The 21,779-nt window shown below is 39.2% G+C and overlaps 1 protein-coding gene across 7 annotated transcripts in view; it reads right to left on the bottom strand.

The window, feature by feature from the left end:
• Nucleotides 1–280: 280 nt before the first annotated feature.
• phldb2b (pleckstrin homology-like domain, family B, member 2b) overlaps nt 281–21,779 on the bottom strand; it is a 108,018-nt gene continuing 86,519 nt past the window's right edge. For 4 of the 7 annotated variants that reach the window (XM_061921935.1, XM_061921934.1, XM_061921933.1 and 1 more), the window contains 17 exons: nt 20,263–20,424; nt 18,892–19,029; nt 17,814–17,942; nt 16,382–16,537; nt 16,186–16,296; nt 16,037–16,111; nt 15,852–15,965; nt 15,674–15,787; nt 15,396–15,599; nt 13,792–13,935; nt 12,968–13,067; nt 12,344–12,494; nt 8,620–8,710; nt 6,158–6,304; nt 5,865–6,084; nt 1,639–1,724; nt 281–1,565 (listed from right to left, as the gene is read on the bottom strand). In XM_061921935.1, coding sequence (XP_061777919.1) covers nt 1,425–1,565; nt 1,639–1,724; nt 5,865–6,084; nt 6,158–6,304; nt 8,620–8,710; nt 12,344–12,494; nt 12,968–13,067; nt 13,792–13,935; nt 15,396–15,599; nt 15,674–15,787; nt 15,852–15,965; nt 16,037–16,111; nt 16,186–16,296; nt 16,382–16,537; nt 17,814–17,942; nt 18,892–19,029; nt 20,263–20,424 — 2,283 coding nt within the window. In that variant the 3' untranslated portion in view covers nt 281–1,424. The remainder of the gene's footprint in view (nt 1,566–1,638; nt 1,725–5,864; nt 6,085–6,157; nt 6,305–8,619; nt 8,711–12,343; nt 12,495–12,967; nt 13,068–13,791; nt 13,936–15,395; nt 15,600–15,673; nt 15,788–15,851; nt 15,966–16,036; nt 16,112–16,185; nt 16,297–16,381; nt 16,538–17,813; nt 17,943–18,891; nt 19,030–20,262; nt 20,425–21,779) is intronic. The other 3 variants (XM_061921936.1, XM_061921937.1, XM_061921938.1) reach the window with 3 other exon arrangements.

The raw sequence follows: 21,779 nt of genomic DNA, 5'->3' as shown, positions 1-21,779 counted from the left end.
GCGCTGGGAGGACGTTAATGAAACTGCCTAACAATAAACCCACATAAGAAACCAAGAACTCTGTTTATATTGAGGGAAAGCATACGTGAAAACAGGCTGTCGACACGTAACTCAGTTCGCCTGAATTTCGGGAGAAAATTTGTCCCGGGAGGTTTTCGGGAGAGGCCCTGAATTTCGGGAGTCTCCCGGAAAATCCGGGAGGGTTGGCAAGTATGGTTAATGCAAGCAAGTAGCCAAACGATATATGACATGTATATTGCAAAAACCACAACACAGTACCACATGATCAACCAATTTTATATTTTTCTTTTACAGGAGAGGTGAAAAAGTCGTTTTCAAAGAGACTTGGTTTTTAAAACATTGGAATCACAACAAGAATAATATATGTTTATTGAATCGTGATATAAAAACAAACATACATGCAATGATGTTGGCAATTACAAGGTAAAATGACAGTAACAATGAGATGTGCTTGGAATGTGTAAAAAATGATATTTCGATCCTATTGCTGTCAATAAAAACACTTAAAAGCAACCTCACACACTATTTACGTACATAAACTTTGGTCAAGAACTCCATGAGGAAAGTTGATGTGAATGCACCAATACAATATTACAAGCAAAAAACTATTTCATGTTGCTATAGTGCACAAATATAAACATTAAATTAGTGCTAATAAAACAAACACATTATTCACAATAATCATCAAGATACAAACCAGTTTTTATATTATATTACACACGTACCATCATTTTCTTTAATGTTTGGCCTTTTGAGTGGTTGTTAATAGGCCACTATTTTCTCAGCACAGGCGATACTACAGAGAGTATATAAAAACAAATAGCACTTAAAAATATAAGCATATAAAAATTCTGCTACACGTATATGAGTGTTAAACAAGGCACAAATAGGATCCTAGTTGATTAAAATTATTAGAAAAAACAAAATAGTAAAAGTGAGGGTGAGCTTTATATCCTTCGTGGAATACTGTGCATGTGTTGTTCAATACTAGAAAGAAGCAACTTTGGAGCTGCATTAGAAGCTCACAGTAATTCGCACATGCATACACTCACAGAGGCACTTTGGAGCACATGTGTGCAAAAAATTCACACGTCTATATACATCTATATACATAACGCACATTATTGTACACTCTTAACACCTGAGGGTACCAGTAGAAAAATAACAAGATGCTCTTGGCAAAATCCTAGCTTTTGTGCTCACAAAAAGACTAATAACCAATTCCCTATTTTCCAAGTCAATGTAGTATTTTACTGCCATGTGAAAATGGAGGTAGACAGTAGTAGTATAGTCTTGCAAAATGAAGCAGGTTAAAAGTTAAAAATAGATGTCTTATACTGATACATCAAGGCTATTTGTCCACGTAGAAGATAGATATTCTACTAAAAACCTTTTTTTAAAAACTACAACATGAACTGTGTGTACCCTTCAGCGCCTGTAACAATCACGTCCATCCAAATCCTCATTGCCTCAGGGGAGGGGGCCACCATGTAGTAGACCCTGTCGTGAGTCTTGACGCTGAATGTGAGCGAGGGGTTGGGGCTCTAGAGGAGAAAAGTCAATATTTGAAATGAGACTGACAGAATTTGAGCATGTGGAGCCTTTCCCTCTTCTTACCTTATGTGCATTCTTCAGGTGGTCGTAATACACTTCTTCTATGGCTTGGAAGTAGATCACTCCTTTCAGCTTGGCCTCATGCTTGTCTAGAAAATACCAAAGTAATCTATTACAGTGAGGTAGTCCCTGCTACTCCTGCGTTCTATTTGCACTACAGGATCACAATGAATTCTGGTTGAAATCTATATCCTACAAACCCCGTTTCCATATGAGTTGGGAAATTGTGTTACATGTAAATATAAACGGAATACAATGATTTGCAAATCCTTTTCAACCCATATTCAATTAAATGTACTACAAAAACAAGATATTTGATGTTCAAACTCAAACTTCAAACCTAAACTTAATTTTTTTTGTGCAAATAATAATTAACTTAGAATTTCATGGCTGCAACACGTGCCAAAATAGTTGGGAAAGGGCATGTTGACCACTGTGTTACATCACCTTTTCTTTTAACAAAACTCAATAAACGTTTGGGAACTGAGGAAACTAATTGTTGAAACTTTGACAGTGGAATTCTTTCTCATTCTTGTTTTATGTAGAGCTTCAGTCGTTCAACAGTCCGGGGTCTCCGCTGTCGTATTTTTCGCTTCATAATGCGTCACACATTTTCGATGGGAGACAGGTCTGGACTGCAGGGGGGCCAGGAAAGTACCCGCACTCTTTTTTTACGAAGCCAAGCTGTTGTAACACGTGCTGAATGTGGTTTGGCATTGTCTTGCTGAAATAAGCAAGCAGGGGAGTCCATGAAAAAGACGGCGCTTAGATGGCAGCATAGGTTGTTCCAAAACCTGTATGTACCTTTCAGCATTAATGGTGCCTTCACAGATGTGTAAGTTACCCATGCTTTGGGCACTAATGCAACCCATACCATCACACATGCTGCCTTTTGAACTTTGCGTCGATAACAGTCTGAATGGTTCGCTTCCCCTTTGGTCCGGATGACAAGATGTCGAATATTTCCAAAAACAATTTGAAATGTGGACTCGTCAGACCACAGAACACTTTTCCACTTTGCATCAGTCCATCTTAGATGATCTCTGGCCCAGAGAAGCCGGCGGCGTTTCTGGATGTTGTTGATAAATAGCTTTCGCTTTGCATAGTAGAGCTTCAACTTACACTTACAGATGTAGCGACAAACTGTATTTAGTGACAGTAGTTTTCTGAAGTGTTCCTGAGCCCATGTGGTGATATCCTTTAGAGATTGATGTTGGTTTTTGATACAGTGCCGTGTGAGGGATCGAAGGTCACGGTCATTCAATGTTGGTTTCCGGCCATGCCGCTTACGTTACGTGACTTCTCCAGATTCTCTGAACCTTTTGATGATATTATGGACCGTAGATGTTGAAATCCCTTAATTTCTTGCAATTGCACTTTGAGAAACGTTGTTCTTAAACTGTTTGACTATTTGCTCACACAGTTGTGGACAAAGGGGTGTAACTCGCCCCATCCTTTCTTGTGAAAGACTGAGCATTTTCCGGGAAGCTGTTTTTATACCCAATCATGGTACCCACCTGTTCCCAATTAGCCTGCACACCTGTGGGATGTTCCAAACAATTGTTTGATGAGCATTCCTCAACTTTATCAGTATTTATTGCCACCTTTCCCAACTTATTTGTCACGTGTTGCTGGCATCAAATTCTAAAGTTAATGATTATTTGCTAAAGAAAAAATGTTTATCAGTTTGAACACCAAATATGTTGTCTTTGTAGCATATTCACCTGAATATGGGTTGAAAAGGTTTTTGCAAATCATTGTATTCCGTTTATATTTACATCTAACACAATTTCCCAAATCATATGGAAACAGAGTTTGTACTTTATTGAAATTATTATGTACATACTATTTTCTCGTGAAAGTTGTTGGGAAAAATATGGGCCCTCGGGTACTGTTGTGTGCTATCAAGACAATAAAGCTCCTTGAATAATGGACCTATGTTTCATGGAAATGACACCTTTCGGTGTCATTAGCAAGTAGTTCCGCTGTAATAAAACAACAGATGGGAACAAAAAATGATCACAGTATCTTTTTCCTTTTCGGTCAATATCGATATATGTACAACAATATATATGAAATCTTTATTTTTGTCATGTTTAAATGTTATAAGAGATGTGAAGACATCAGAAGGTTATTTTGGTTTGAAATACGTATTTTTATCAGGAGTTAAATATGTAGGCGCCATGAAAAGTATTTATACTGTATAATATTTACACACACTGCCGATATTTTTTTACAAATGGAGTTTTGCTCACGGCGTGGCTCTGTTGGTAGCGCAGCTTCTGCCATTCTAGTTACGTCCATTATATTCACACTTGCTCCTGATGGGTTGTGGTTAGGGCTTTGCATGGCAGCTATGTGTGTGTGTGAATGTGGAAATAGTGTCAAAGCGCATTGAGTACCTTTAAAGTAGAAAATCGCTAGTATAACCCATTTACCATTTAATTCCTTATGTCTATCTGTGTGTTAACATTATTAAAGCTATTGTTATTGTGTACATTTCATGAACATGGGTGAAAAAATGCAGCTTTAATCACAGTTCTCGTGTGTACACGCACATACTGTACATAAACACATTCTGTATATAAACACAGTTTCAGAGACGAAAACAGCAATTGGCAAAATTATCTCATGTTTTAAACCTTATTTAATGACAAAACGTGAAATTATTTATTTATGAATGTGTGTTTCATTTTGTCGAGAAGCAATTCAGACAACATTCTCCTCCATATAAGTGTGCTCTGATTTTAAATATGATATGATATACACGTTACTTCACATTGCATTACAGATGATATATGTCGGGGAATGCACCCAGAAGTGAGAGCATGTTGCCATTTTCAAAAAAGAAGCACTGTCTAATCCAGATCTGGGCCAATTATGGCCCACAAACTGTTTACAGCCCATTAAGATTGCCAATCCGGCCCGCCGGACGTTTCCAAATATTTTTTTAGACCTTTAACATCGAAACTGTAGACGCTAATATGATGTCCAGTGCTGTTTTGAAATTACTGTAAGTCTTGAATTATCGAAAGTATTTCAATGGTTGGAATATGCGTTTCTGAGTGACATACAAGTTATTAGGGTAATTGCATCACAGCAGCTCAGACAAGTCACCAAGCAGTGTCGGCAGGGTTTGTTTCCAGCGCGGCCAACAAAAACACGGGTGTTAGGGACAGACAGGAAAGCAAATTTTTTCAACAAAGTTCTGCAAAAAAGTGATATTTCAGATTATAGGTGTTTTTTAACCCTTTGTGTTGTTCTTTTGCCGTGTTTGTTGCATTCCTGTCGAGTTTTGCTTAATAGCAAAAAACGTTGATCGAGGAGGTGGTCTGAATAGTAAAGAGGACTGATGTTGATATTAAGTTAAGTACCAATGATTGTCACACACACACTTGGTGTGGCAAAATTATTTATCTGCATTTGACCCATCACCTTTGATCCCCCCCCTGGGAGGTGAAGGGAGCAGTGGGCAGCAGCGGTGGCCACGCCCAGGAATAATTTTTGGTGATTTAACCCCCAATTCCAACCCTTGAAGCAAAGTGCCAAGCAGGTATGTCGTTAATATTAAGTGTTTTATCAATCATAGTTAATATTGTAAATCCTACATTCTTTATTGTGATGTACATTCTGGGTGTCTGATTCAGTAAAAAAATTTAAATTTCATTCCGATTTTTGAGGTTGTCTGTCATAACGTTTTTACCATTTTATCAGACATTATTGTGAGTTTGTGTATTTGTGTTCCTCAAAAAAGGGACCCAAGCCCACATACTGTACAGCATATTTTTTACAGGTAGATACATATATTTATTTATATTTTATACACACCGGCCCCAAGGCTAATTTTTTCTCTCAATGTGGCCCCCCCCGAGTCAAAATAATTGCCCAGGTCTGGTCTAATCTGTGCTAAAAACAAGACAATATTCATACTTACACAAACAAATACAATTCTGATATGTCTTAAAGATAGTTTAAATTTTGTTGGATACATTTTGTCCTATTCGCACCATTCAAAGCCACTAGCATTACACATTTTACTCAACCAAGTATCATGGTAGAGTGAGGCTAAGCAGGCTAATCTTGCGTCTTTTAGAACCTGGACAATGAATTAAAATTGTCTCTTTTTGTTATCAAAGAACAGTTCATTTGTATTTTGCTATATTTATCGATATTGTTTTATCACCCAGCCCTAATATAACCATACATGTTTTTACATTTCTGGTTCTAACCTGAGAAGTAGGAGAGTGTTCGTCGGTTGCGGTCAAAGACAAACCAGCGCTTCTTCCAGGTTTTGATCTTGCCCCCCATCTTGACCAGGTAGCCCCTGCACGTCTTCTCAGAGATGGACAAGTGGAAGCACGTGTCTGCGCTGTGGCCTGCTGACTCAATGTGAGACCGCAAGTCAAAATCATCCTTTCGCACTGGCAGGTAACGGGTAAGTGGGCGGGACTAGAGGAAAGAATCCAAAATGAGTTTACAGGGCAATGTTAATCACGTCTAGAGAAGTTGACAGAGTAGATACCTGCACCCGCTGTTTCTCTCGTAGTTTCACCTCGCGGTCGATGAGTTTCTGACGCCTGCTTGTCTCCTCCTGGAGCATTTTCTCCAGCTCCTCCCGTCTCTTCTTTTCCTCCTCCAGCGCCAGTTTGCGCATTTCTACCTCTCTCTCCTTGAGGAGGGTATTGGTATAAGACAGCAGTTATAAAAAGAATGATGGCGGTTGAATAATTAAACTCACTAAAGTGAATACGCCCATCAATTTTAGTTTGACAATACTATAGGAAAGAAACTCAGATTTGATTTAGAGTAGTCAGTGTACAGCTTGTTTAGCAGTAAATTCACCTTCAAATGAGTAAAGACAAACATTCGCTGGCAACTCACATGAGTACGCTTCACAGTAGGGATGGGTACTAATCACATTTGAACCGATATGGTACTAATTCCAAGAACTTGGGAACCAATCCCGGTACTCAATTGTACAAAAAACTTTTGTGTGTGCTGATAAATGTTAATTAAAAGACAGAAATTCTCAATTGTTTTATTTAACGTTTTATACTTGCAAGCATTGCACTGGACATAATTATATTGTAGATTTGGCATGCACTTGCTATTCCAAGACGTGAGATGGCAGTAGAGTATAGACTACAGCAGAGTTGTGTATAAAAAGAATATGGCCAACTCGGTTTCACGCAAACTCCTCAATAATTGGTCAAAAGGCACTTACCTGACTACAGGATGCCATGACTGCTACCAACTCTGAGCTGATGCTATGTGTTTGTTATGCTTCTTCGTTACCTTTTCAACGTGTAAAAATGCCCTGTTGTGCAGCGAGGGGCTCCTCCACCTGTGATTATTGTGGAACTCTTCTGCATCGCTTTCCAACAACGGAAAAAGACAAGTATGGGAAGTGAAGGTTTGCGATCAACACTGGAGAGCCACTGATTACAGCGTCTTGTGCCAGGTAAACACACCATACAACATTTGCGTTTGGTTCAGGAGAGAACAGACAGAAGCCAATACAAATCATAACAGAAGACATGAACAAAATAAAGAGATGTTTTAACAAAAACAGACTATCTTTGAATCTCAGTAAAGCTGAAATAATTGTTTACAGTAGAGGAGAAAGTCCAACACAAATATAAATAGACAGACTTTGAAAGAGTACAAGACACCAAACTGTGTGTGTAATAATAGATGATACGTGGAACAGGAAATCTCATTAAGAATATACAACACAAAGTGGCAAGAAATATGTCAATAATGAATGAATGAAAATATGTTCAGGATGAAAAATCACTCCATATTCTCTTACTGCTCACCAGTGATACCATATCTCAGTGATTGTGCAGAAAAGTGGGGAAATTAGTACAAAAGTACACTTATTCACTTAGCATGTTATACAAAAGAAAGATCAGGAGTACATAATGAGTGATAAATACAGTAATTACCAATTCATTGGATGGCAGCCACCACAGTTGACATAATTCACATAAATGTCACAATTTCCCCACAACTGTTGGTTCGAAGCCAATGAAGATTTAGAAAAAAATGAGGGCAACATCAAAACGACAGCAATTGCACAGCCACACACATCCTCGACAGCAGTCATGTTGCCTATTGTTTACTTGGCAATGCTCTCTTTATGCACAACTCTGGACTACAGAGTCTTGCTTTTGCCAGGAATTAGGCTTTGTCGTCAAGTTGAATGTGCTTTTCTTTTGTTGAGTTCTAAAAAGTGTTTATTACAATACTACAATTATTGTACTTGTTACACACCAGCTGTTTGTAACATGCACTTTTGTTGTAGTTTTGATTTAATTACCCAATTTTAAAGTGTTAAAATCGCCATGTAAAATTGTTAATGCTAATCTTTAGCATGTCTATGGCAATTCCAACTTAAATTAGCATCAAGTTCGCACATTTTAAAAAGTGGAGCCTAACTGTACTTTTGAGTGCCTTCTTCTTGTATTGTTGGCATTGAAAATTGTAACATTACCCAGAGGCAGTCCGGTTGAGTGTGCGCTGAGCGGTTTACTACTTGTTTACCCGCCAAGTACTTGCGCCTGTGCCGAGTTTGTAACCGAACGTGACGTCACGTTCAATGAAGGTATCAAAATATGGCAATGTTTGATTTTACATAAATAAAAATACAACATTTGTTACCCATTCCTTGTTCATAGTGGGCTTTTTGTGTTACCTAATATTACTTGCAATCCCCTCAATGAACCACAGTTCCCCGTTATCGGCAGTACTTATGCACAACTATCACACACAACTATCTTGGTACTGACTTGTGTTGCCAGCTATTTAGACAATATGGTTGTGAGTTTGAGTACTTTATGTATGTAAATCTATACTGCTACACAAGCTGTACACTGACTACTCTAAAGTATGTCCAAGTTTATTGTCCCCTGAATAGATATAACAGAATAATTGCTGAAAAGTGTCTCCTTTGTGCAGTATTTTTAATTTGCGACTTATCACCTTGTGCTCAAGGAGTTGATTCTTTTCTAAATGGGCTTCTCTCAGCAAACGCTCCATCTCCTCCAGCCTGGCAACGTTAGAAGTACTCGCACTGGAACACACACAACAAAAGAAACGTTATGAATGTTTTATATACTTTTATTAAATGTATTAGGTCCTCTTGCAGAATTCTGCCGTCCCAAGAACACAAACGTGCAAATGCTCTCTTATCCGTAAGGGAAATGGATGATGTCATTACAGTGTTAAGATAAAGGGTGCACATCAAGACGAAGTCTAAACAAACGGGAGAGAGGAGAGTGAGTGAAGTACAGTACAAGAAAGAGAAATGGGAAGAATTTTGAGAACTTTAAGGTCTTACCTTAGTCGATGATACGGAATCACACTCATTCTCTTTTTTGGTATATACACTACAAAACCACATGTTTGTGTATTGTAAAAAAAAGAATCAGAAAAACAATCATTCATAAGTGTAGATTGGCAAACGGTTAAAATGTGTAGAATGTGCTGGAAAAAGACTATATCATGAAACAAGAGGAGGGACAGTTTGAATGTTTGAATAAAATGGAGGGATGAAAACACACATGGTTTTAGTTTAGATAGGGGGGCCGGACCCCCGAATGCACAATCATACTCAGTGCATCAGATCCTGAGGGGGTTGACTAGAATGGTACGCACGCACAAACACACACGCACGCACGCACAAACACACACGCACGCACGCACGCACGCACGCACGCACGCACGCACGCACGCACGCACGCACGCACGCACGCACGCACGCACGCACGCACGCACGCACGCACGCACGCACGCACGCACGCACGCACGCACGCACGCACGCACGCACGCACGCACGCACGCACGCACGCACGCACACACGCACACACGCACACACACACACACACACACACACATTCCATATTGCATAACATGGCCTGCGTAACGCCAAACAGAGTACGGTAATCTGAAACATGCACAGTTTTACAAATCCTGCTCTCTAGAGAGGGTGGGTGTTTCATGTTACACACAATGTTTTCCATGCATTCATTATCTCTGCTGACACAAATAGATTTGGCGCTACCACATAAACACCTTATAATGGGACTGTCTGTGAATGGGGACTCTTGACCCTTCTCAACAACAGTACTGCTGCGGACCCCTTTACTCCATCTAAAAGTACTCAAAAGCGGCTCCATCGTGATTGTAACATTGAAAAACACGACAACAGGAATCGACAGAAGACTTTTTGTCATTCCTCTCTCCTAAAGCGTCCTTTACCATTACATGCAAATGTACCATGGCCAATTATGCAAATTTCTCAGGCCCTCTCAATATGGGGGTCCCTGGACGGTGATTTCGTCACTATATGCTTGAGTAAGCACAAGTTTTGTGCCCGTACCAAAGCGATGCTGATTGCCTGTAACTGCATCACTAAAGAGTTCACTGCCGCGTGCACTTCAAGTTTCACTTTTTTTTTGGAGTCACCTGCACATCAAAACTTTGCTGGCTGCCAGAGCACAAAAATGTTGAGTGTAAAAGAAAAGTGGACAGTGAAAATTGGAAATTCCATGAAAATTGGCCTAAATCATTTGAATGTACTCTCTATCCAATAAACACAAGACCAATGTGGTTAATATCCCAGGTGGCTATGGCTGTTATGAAAATGTCCAATTTAAAACGTCAATATAAGACGAAGCACAGGAATTTTGAGGAGACATTTTCCTAACAGTCAAGTTTGGAAAAACACTATTAAATGCACGGACGTTGGCATATCAAGCTACAGGTATATGATTATTTTTGTTGTTCCAGATCAAAAGTGTCAAATTCAACTGTATTGAAATTATGGCTATCCTCCGAGGGCCGTTAGTAACAGTGTATATATATGTAAATAAACGAATAATAGACTTGTTTGACAATTTGCATAGGCAACGGTTTTTGATTACCTATATGTTTTACAAACAAAATGCCTTTTGCAGGATCAGGTAATATTAAAGTGTAGAACATATGTAATTAGATGCCGCACATTTTATGTCCAAATTGAAAGAACAGATACATTTAGCCAGAAAGTGCTCTATTATTTCTAGCCTTTCGCAGGCCACGTTAAATGATATGGCCGGCTAATCACAGAAACTACAGAAATTACAGGTAAGGTTGCATTTTTACCTCATCCTTCACTTGAAGCATGAGTTAAGAATGCAAGAAGAATGCACTACCAACCTGATAAAATCTGTAAATCCGATAGAGATGATACAGGATTATCTGCTCACAGATGCTATCCGGTGGTTGTTTGAGCACACTACAGCTAGTCCTAGATTGTCCCACTCAATGCTTCAGTCACATGCAGGATTCTCACAGGAATGGCGAAAATACGACCTTATCTACTGTAGCTGATATCTGAATATGGTGCAACACTAAATTGGCCATAGTGTGTGAATGTGAGTGTGAATGGTTTTCTGTCTGTGTTGGCCCTGCGATGAGGTGGCTACTTGTCCAGGGTGTACACCGCCTTCCGCCCGAGTGTAGCTGGGTTAAGCTCCAGCCCCACCACGACCCAGAAAAGGACACACAGTGAAAAATGGATGGATGGATGGCTGAGTAATGTGTAGCGCACACTATCCATACATAAACCAATAACCCCCTCTCCAAAAACGTGGCAGGCCACATTTAAAGGATGTGTTTTTTTGAGGGCCATATTGCAATTACGGCTGCCCTCAAGAGGGCCCTTTGTAATAGTAAATATAAATGTATATAAACATATAATAGCCTTGTTACACAATTTGCACATGCAACGGTTGTGGATTACACATTTTACAGATCAATGGATCAAGTGTTTTTAAATTGTTGTCTTGTTGCAGTACATGATCAAATAATATTTAAGTGTCAAACATATGCAATTGCATGCAGCACATTTTTATATGAGAAATTGCTTAAATATTTCCAGCCTTTCGCAGGCCACGTTAATAATGCTTTAAATAAGGGGTCGGGAACCTTTTGGCTGAGAGAGCCATGAATGCCAAATATTTAAAAATGTATTTCTGTGAGAGCCATATAATATTTTTAAACACTTAATACAACTAAATGCGGGCATTTTTAAATAAGACCAACATTTTTAGAGTATAATAGGTCTTTTATTCTTTTTAATAACATTGTTATTCTGAAGCTAACCAATAATAAATAAAATACTTCTTAATGCGACTTCTTGAACTGGTGGGGTAGAAAACGGATGGACGGATTAAAATGCATGAGAATGTTTTATATTTTCAATGTTGTTTTTAACACGTACAATGAATTGATTAACGTGGACACCGACTCAAACAAGTTGAAAAACTTATTCGGGTGTTACCATTTAGTGGTCAATTGTACGGTTTATGTACTGTACTGTGCAATCTACTCATAAAAGTTTCAATCAATCAATCAATCAATCAAAACTGTGATTACCAGTGGAATTGTTCATTACTTATCGTGTTAAGCAAAGTCAGCTAAGATTTATCTGAGAGCCGGATCTGGCTCGAGAGCCATAGTTTCCCTACACCTGCTTTAAATACTGAGGCGGGCTAAATTAAATTATATGATGGGCCATATCTGTAACTCTTAACTAACAAGTTTATAACACAAAGATTAGTCTTCAAAGATATGCATAACATTTCAAATTCAATCCAAACCCCCCAATAAAGATTAGGCAGCAGTCAGATCCACACACACATTATATTTTCTAAATGCTGACCTTGAGACATTGTCAGGAGAACATGCAGAGATGCTGGTCTCAATGGAGTCAGTGCTGTCCACGCTCATAGTGTCAAACGCCTGGTTGTCACGGTAGCCAAAGGCATCGAGGTAGACGTTGGTCTGAGATGACGCCCGGGAGCTGGGCTGACCTGAACACCCACAGGAAAAAAGATTATTAGCTTCAGCACCACGTCTACACGATGTAGCACAGTACCTGTCTGCGTCACTCCCTCCTGGACAACACTTTGTTGCCCAGATGGCTTCAGTTTTGCATCAATAAGTCCCGCCACTGTGGCTAATATTCCAGTGCAGTCCTCCCACCAAAAAAAATACTACTTTAGGAACATGAGCTAAAGGATGCGTGCATAGTCAGAAGCAGAGGGAGAAATAATGACATTTACAAGCTCTGCTTCTGGGTACAGGAAGAAGACAGAAATACACAAACTGATAGCATCTGCCACTTGCAGCAGACACACCCATCTGATGAGCCAGATCAAGAGGCCAAATGGGACTGAGGGACCATGCAACTGCCATAACTATTCCAAAAAACATTCTAAAAATGTCTGAACACCTATTTAAATGTAGACACTGATAGTGATTAATGCGAATAAAGCATGTGTACCTTTTTGCAGACGTCGGCATTCTGTTTCCTTGTTGGATAAGGAGAGCATTCTGGGAAGAATGCTGCCACAGCTTGTGCTCTGTATCAATGGTGGGTGGGGCTGTGAACAAACAAATGTATTTCCACACAATGTAATGACATATTTTGTGAATTAGGTAAGTAAATAAGTACATGTTAATTATGTAGCGCAAAGAATTTCACATGGTTAAAATACAAACAGTAAAATACAAACAGTAAAATCAAATATCAGAACGTAGCGTGATGAAACAACAGAAACATAGCAAATAAAATTACAAATATATTAAATAATAATGAAATATTACAGAAACAACACTGGAAAACTCACAAAAACAAATGTGTTTTAACCGCCTTTTAAAAATATGGGGTAAAAGGAGCAGCTCCCAGCTTGTATAGGCGTGAGGGAATGTCAGAAATTGGATAATGAACAAGTGATGAGATTTCTGGAGTGCTCCAGATAATTTTTTTTTACTGTTACCTTACGTTTAAATTACGAGGCCAAACTTGTGAGTTGTGTTAGCGGCCCTGCTTCCAGCCACAGAGACAAATACAAGTGGAAGACTGACAAGATGGCCACTCTGCTTATTTCATTCCGCGACAGAGCAATAGCAACAAAGCTCAAAAAGTTATAGGCGGTGAGGAAATGTCAGAAAGTGATTAGATTTTGAGGGTGAGCCGGATCACCGTCTGGATTCAGGATTTGAAAAAAATATATGTTTTCCTATTGGAATAAAGCGCCTGCCGTAGGTCTTGACTCTCAGAGTGCTTTTCTAGTTTATATGGGCAAGACATTTCTGAGAGTTTACCTTTGTTGGGAAACTGCGTCCAAGCGTCGCACATGAAAACTGGGGCGTCATGGCGGGTGTTGTTTTTTTTCTGGGTAGCGTGTCGCTAAAATGGGAAGTACCATCTCTGTCGGATCGCTTCCTCTCCTCCAGCAGCCGAAAATGCTGATAAAAACAAACCGGCACACATTAATGAGAAAGAGGTTTGTATACTTTAAACCTCATGTTGAGGTTATCAGCATTGTTTAAATTGAAGTTGCAGAGTTCAAATTCCTGGTTTAAAAAGCCTCCTTTGGTGCCATCTAAAGTCATAGTTATACATTTTAGTACCGTTTGTTTTACTGATTCCCAAACTGTGGAAGGAGTATCGCTGCTGCTACGTAAGTACCTTGTAGTGGTACTATGGAACACCACAAATTTTCATAAAAATTACAATATATGAGTAACACGTAAATATGAAATACTGTAATGTACAAATACACATTTAATAATCAAAAATATTGTTTAAATATTAATGTGCAACTTACCGAAATTCTGATGTACAAACGCTTGTTGTGGCATGCCACAAGAGAGTAGTCTTAGGCCATTTTCATTTTATATTTTTTTTATATTATTTGCGTTTGTTTTACTGACTTCCACTATTGTTCTTTATGCTAATCATTAAACTATTAACTTCACCACATTAACAAAAGTTTAAATGCAAAACAAAAGTTAACTGAAAATTGTTTTAAAGAAAATTGAATGGTGATTAATTCGTTTGCGCATCATAGTACAAATTTTCTTAAAGGCCAGTCCGCGGTCTTGTCTTTAAAATCACTACTTTTGGTTTGCTTTTCAGTTTCTGTTGATATGTGTGTGTAGATATTTCTGAAAAATTAAGCTGAAAAGCAGAACAAAATTATTGTGTTTTTATATTCCGACAGCAGAACCAGATGTAGGGATTTTTAAGACTGGACCGCGGTCTGTCCTGTAAGGAAATCTGTACTATGATGCACAATCAAATCCCTTTTTGCCTCCACTTTCGTATTATATGTGCTTATTGATATCTGTATATGCAGACGTCAGACCTCTTTGTGTAGGCCCCGCTTTTACTTTCAAACAAAGACTTCCGGTGTCAACCTACGAACAATCATCCGTTTTGGTCTGTTTTTCTGTTTTTGTTATTCTTAATTTTTCTTTTCAAAACCAAAATAAGAATAACGCTTGGTTTTTCAATTTCCTTTTTTGGATTTTAAAATGTCCATCCTTAACGTAATTAAAAAAAACTGTTGTTTTTTCATTTTTATTTATGAAAATTAAATTAAAATACCAAAACATACACGGACCTTCAAGGAAGCATGAAAGAAGGGAAAATTGTTTACTATCTCCACCATGCCTCTGTGATTTGACTTAAAATTTTTGGAACTTATGCAGATTCCGAATACACAAAAACAGGTACAAATAGGTAAGAACAGTTAGTTTTTCATAATAGGTCCCCTTTAAGTAAATGGTACCAGTAAAAGTGTGATGGTAAATGCAACTTATTGCGACATAGGACTCGGTCTGGGAGCTCACTTTCATATAAGCAATATAATAATAAAACAGCATTTAACACATTTTGGCTCACGCACACGCTATAAAGTTACCTGCCTGTGTCGGCGGTGGCGTTTTTTGACAGGTAATGGAGGTGGGGGAGAGTCGGGTTGGGGGGAAGGCTCTCGATATGTCACCATGATCTCTGGCCAGTGCACAGAGATGGTTTTGGAGGAGGCGCGTGGATTGAGATGGGAGGAGGTGGAAGATGAGGAGGAAGAGAGACAGTCGCAGGCAGGGGAGGAAGAGTGACAGAGCTTTTGGAAAAGTGGAAAAGAACATAGTCAAGAGGACAGGAAACAAAGGGAAAAAGCGCTACCGTTGCACACACCTCATCCTCTATGCCGTTGTCAGGGGAGGGGTTTATTTGGGACTCGGGTTTGGGTTTAGGGTCCAGCCCAAACTGTGAGTATAGCTCATTGAGTTCACTGACTGTGATGTAGCCCTTGTATCACGTGGAGACATAACGTGAGTCACATAGAGATGGATTTAATAGTAACAAATAGTACCTCGGCATTCTTGAGGAAAAGAGAGGAAAGGAGGGAAAACGGGAGGTCACGCACGGGTACTGGAGGAGGTGAAGCAGCAGCGGCGTCAGGGTAACCGCTGCTAAAAGACTGATCCTAGCACAGAAGGAACATCCAGCAGAAAGTGGAGGAAAATATGTGGTGTGTCAGGTGTGAATCAAACTGACCTCTCTTAATGTGTAACTTTGGCCACCAGTGAGGTCAGCATATTTCCGGTCAAGTGGCGCAAGGTTTTCTTTCTCCTGGGGAAAACGATTACAAATAAGTACAACATTTGGACAAAATATGTTTGAATAAAAAATGGAGATCTTTGTACCCTCTGCAGCATGGCTTCCAGAGTGCTCCTCTCCGTCAGGAAGCTTTCTTTCTCCCGCTCAGCCTGCTGGGTAATCTGTGCTGCCTGCTTCGTAAGGGTCAACAGTCGCTCCTGGTGTAAGAACGAAACAAATTGTAAGGACGCTGTAGCCTATGAATGAATGAAACGGAGACCAAACTGAAAATATGAACAGAACCTTTCGAGTGACGGTGCTTCGTTGGTAGTCGGCGATCTCCCGGAGAAGCTGCTGCGTCTGCGTCTCCTTTTCCTCGTCCTGCCTGCTCTCTCTCTCCAGCTGCTGGAACTCCAGGTCCTCAAAGCGCTTTGTCTCCATCTCGAGTGCTTCAAAGTCCTGGACACACATCGAAATGGATACATAACATAACACACAACGGACACAACATTATGTACACAACGGACACAACATTATGGACACCCGCGTTTACAATGACAATTTGTTTTTGCTGCTGTAGTTTGCAGTGGTGTAAAACTGCATATTTTCCACCTATCTTGTCACTCAATGGGGTAATGCTGATATATTTAGTATACATTGATATCTTTTTTTTTCTTTACTCATTTTTTATTGAAGTTTTTAAAGGGAAGATATTAAAAAATGATTGTTGAAATAGCGCAAAACATACAATAAATAAACGAATACAATTGCATTTTGTTTAAAAAAAATACTATAAAATAATAATAATAATGATGATTAAACTAATAATAAACAAAATATTCTTATGGGAGCATTTTATTCCTCAGTCAGCATTACAATATTGAAAAGAAAAAAAGAGTCTGAAAGCGACTAAAGGATGTTATTTAATGTCCAGAGGGTTTCATATAGTTGAAAATCGTACTTACACGGTCTTAAACTGTTTTTTTGTGCTCGAGCTATGAAAATATTCGATTTATACTTAATGATTCCTACTTTGGGGCAATTCATTTATCGAGGTGATGTTTGGAATCAATTAACGGAAGAGGATTATACATTAAAAAATAACACTGATAACTAATAAAATACAAAAATGCTGTAGTAAGTTGAAATTATCCATACTGAGTTGTAAGTGGGTTAGGGTAAGCAAATCAAGTGCTCCTATTTTCCTGGGTGCCCTGCTACAAATCTTTGGACACCCTGGGTGTAAAGCATGTAGCAGAAAATGACATGCAACATGTATTTAAAAACAACCTGGTGTTGCTGTGTTCAGGAAAACAAGCATTCCCAGACCAAAAAAGACATTTTAATTAGGGATGGGCGCTAGAAACCGATTGTTGATTAATTTTGAAGCAAATCAGTCGGAAATAATTGCAGTACTTGGCTAACAACCAGCTGATGTGCTGTTGGCATAGCTAGTTTGTCAACATGACGTCAGCTGTGAACTGAGTGTCAAGGAAACAGGAGGTCAGAAAAAAACTGACTCTTATTTTGAATGGCCCAAATAGTTTTTGAAGGAAAATGTAGTCATTGCCCATCCTTAATATGAATCCGAAAAACAAAAGAAAGTAGACACCAGACAAACATGTAGACCCCAATATTTCCAGCCGATGCAGCATGCCACATTAGCATTATCCCTCACCCTGGCATGTAAGCGCCATCTCTGTGTGTGTGCGGCGCGAGCTGTGATTGTACTGACCCTGGCAAGCTGCTCCTGCAGGGGATCCTTGGTGGCCTCGGGGCAGCTGTCCAGCTGGGAGCGCTGCTCACACACAATCTGAGCCAACCTCTCTACTCTGCCCTTTTCTGCCTGTAGCAACTCGCACGCCTGGCGCACGCGCACACACGCACACGCACACACACACACACACACACACACACACACACACACACACACACACACACACACACACACACACACACACGTGCATCACCACACATGCACACACAAGCCCACACGCAGGACATAAAGCGGATGACAGCGTTAGTGGGATTGAAGGAGACACCGTTAGTTACCTATAGGTGATCAGGTCAGCATTATTAGCATATAAGGAAGGGGGACAGGCAGTAGGATTGATATCTATTTAAGAATGGAAAGTAGGATTTATGACATTTGTTGGTTGCTTGAAAAGAGTGATGGAGAAAGTTGATGGGAGAATGTGAAGAGGGTGAGGCTATGAATTGGGTTAACACACACAGGTTATTGATTTTAACATACACAGGCATCCAAAATCTATACAGGCACTCAGCTTCACCTACTCTGAAACTTTTAATGGACAGAGCGCTCTCTCAGCGCTCTCTTTTTTTCCATCAAACTATGACCACAGGCGATTACTGCATGTATAACAACAACAATTAAATCCATTCTACGCTGGTACACACAGAGCGTACATGTAGATGTGCGAGATAGGACGGTGACCTCGATATCCTGGGCAGTATCAGCAGATATATATTTGGATCAGAGACAGCATGAGAAGGATTAGCGCCTACCCCGAGTCACATAACCTCAAAATGCATGTGTGACTTTGACGGGCATATATATTTACACTCATATCACAGTAAAGCAAATAGCAGACGCTGTTTATTTGCCATGTTGCAACGCAATACTCTCCCACAAACACACACTCTCACACACTTGCTACCTGATATGATCAAGCATCTGAGCTAACATGTGGAAAAAAACTTCTAGTTCTAACTCAGCGATGTTGACCATTCGAATAACCTTCCAGCACACTGATGTAGCAGAGCGAAAAAATAAAAAATAAAAAAGGAAATACCTTTTCTTTTTCCTGTTGAGATTTGGCCTCCATGCCTGCTATTTTGCTGCGAAGAGATTCCAGGGTGTCTTTTTCTTGCTGGAGGGCTGCTAACTCAGACTCCTGCTCTGCCTCCACCAGAGCTCGCTCGACCTCCACCTTTGTTCGGTTCAGACATAGCTGTGTAAGAACTCTGCATCATTGTAAAAAAACATGTTGTCTTATATCCTCCTGAGAGTTAGCATCTTTAGCAGTGGACATTTTCCTGTGGTTTATTTATTTCGTTCGTGTTACACATTTAGGAAACAAAATTGCCTTGTTATGCAGGTCTACAAATGTCCACTGTAAAGGACGTTGACTCTCAGGTCGGTATTAGTAGTCCAGCAATTTATACACGCTTTGATGATTTTTCCCAAGCATGTCAAAGCATTTCTTCCTGTCACTACAAACAGGGAACCACAAACAATCACATCTTGATTTTGCACGTTCAAGTCAAAAAACTGGTATTACAATTCTCCTGTAATGACTAAATGCCAACGAGTGTATGTGAGAAGAACGCTAAGCAGAAAGCACATAATAAAGTCATAAGCATTATTGATTTTTATAGTGGCACTGGCACTCCACGTAAATAATGCCATGTTCTAAATTTTGTTTTTATCATAAAATCCCTTTTAAATAGCACTACAATTGACTACACCTACTTTCAAATTGTTCATTAGCCATTGTTAGAATCTTGTTTTTCATTTAAAAAATGAGTGATGTCCGCATATTATCTATTATTATTAATATTATTAGTATTTTAATTTTCCTGAAGGAACTCACCTGAAGGAATCAATAAAGTACTATCTATCTATATATCTATCTATTATTATCTACAAATGGACTTTACAACAGTTTACTACATTTCATGATTAGACAGCTAATGTACTTTAAAAAAAATCCCATTAGCCATATTTAGAATGTTGGTTTTTTTTCATTTGAAATTGTTCCTCATGACGACCAACTAACGCAACAAATTTACATATTGTAGCTTCTGAATATGATGGTGTTTGCTTTTATTGTTTAATATTGGTCTAATAACTGTGATGTAATGTAGTACATTGTAAGATAACTGGCCAAATCCTATGGCCAGAGGGAAAGGAATAGCGGAAAACGAGTAGCGGATCATTTCCTAGGGTTATGTTTTTTTTGACCATTTTAATTTTGGCCCTCAGTTTTAGGAGGTAAGAAGACGGGGTAAGACGAAGGAGTACTACTTTTAATGGTGAACAATAAACAAACAACTATCGATTAGTAATTTCACTGGTGTTGAAAAATCACAATTGTCTGAATGCTGTTGATTTTTCCAAAACAGTCTTATATTCAAATCTGTAACTCAAGACCTGTTCATACCTCTCGGGAAGATTCTTCCATCTGGTTGTCCAGTTCTTTAATCTTTTTCTCCAGCTCCTCCATGTTGTTCAGGACCTGGATCCTCTCCTCCTCCACGCGCCTCATTTCCTCTTCGGAGGGCCTGGCATCCTGTGCGAGGCGGCGAACTGGGTCGTCGTGTGCCTGGCATCACAAACCAAGAACAGAGGCGCTGATAAGCTTTGCCAACAATGAAAATCAGAACGACAATCCAGAAATCTCAAAAAGATCTCAAGTTTTAGGCTGTACTAATTTGAAAGGCTTGGCATTTATTCAGTTCCAACTCACGGCCTTATTTGGTAACACTTTTAGAAAATGACCAGCAATCAAAGCAATTGAGCTGTTAGCATTTCCTGTTTGCGATGCACGAACGAAAGCATAGACCACCAGCTATTTGACATAAAAAAGAACACGAGGAGGAATGTTTTTGTTATTAGTAGATGGTATTATGGAGCAACAAACAAGTGTTGGCATAGCGCACACAACCCCAACTGTAAACACTTACCACTCTACAACCTAATAAATGAGCTGTACATAGAAAAAAACTGTGATACTTTATCGAGAGTTCCTATTATAAAATATATAAACACATCTCTACTTGATTATTCGCTAAAAGAAGCTGACTAAAATCAAAGGTGTCCCCTTACTACCACATGAGGCTGGATGCATATTACTAGCTGGGTGTTTGAGCCCTCTACAAAGAGGCTGAGGTCAGAGGATCATCAATTTTTGACACATCCATGCTGCTTTGAATGTACACCTGTCTGCAGTTCAGCCCCAATGCATATCTTACTGACAAATCTTTTTTCCTGCTCCAATCAGAGATCAGTAGAGTAAACAACGATATTTTTATTTGAAAATTGTGAAAATGGAGTCATGGCCCTGCGATGAGTTGGCGACTTGTCCAGGGTGTACAAAGCCTTCCGCCCGATTGTAACTGAGATAGGCACCAGTGCCCAAAGGCAATAAGCGGGAGAAAATGGATGGATGGATGGAAAATGGAGTCAAAGGTTACTTATGCTTACGTTGGATTAGTGGAACCCAGTCATGTGACATTGCCGGCTGGAAAAACTTATTCTCAAATGGTGGCATGGTGCGATGCCAGGGGGGTGCGTGTGTGGCCCCTGAGAACATGCTTTTTCTGTATCATGCTTTAAACCATGCTTCCAAAAGCTCTGCACTACAAAATATGCTCATAGTAGCCATTAATCCTGAATTCCTCATTTTGATAACAGAAAAAAAGCTCAAATTGATTCATTTATTTCTGTTTTCGAGGCTAAAGTGTTTTATATATTGTGCTGCTGAGTTAATGTTGCTGTTCAATTTCAAATGTATTATTATTATTGAGCTTATTTAATTAAATTTTTCAGTATGAAATGGTTCAAGTCGGTCAAAAAATGTTTGTAGTTTAAATAAAGATTTAATATTTCTGTTAACATTGTTTAACATTATTTTAACAATGTTAAACAATGTCTGTTGTAAGTTGATTATAATTATTT

The sequence above is a fragment of the Nerophis ophidion genome, linkage group LG15, assembly GCF_033978795.1.
Source record: "Nerophis ophidion isolate RoL-2023_Sa linkage group LG15, RoL_Noph_v1.0, whole genome shotgun sequence".
Lineage (NCBI taxonomy): Eukaryota > Metazoa > Chordata > Actinopteri > Syngnathiformes > Syngnathidae > Nerophis > Nerophis ophidion.
Note: the sequence above shows the minus strand (reverse complement) of the source record. Positions and strands in the feature narration are given on the sequence as shown.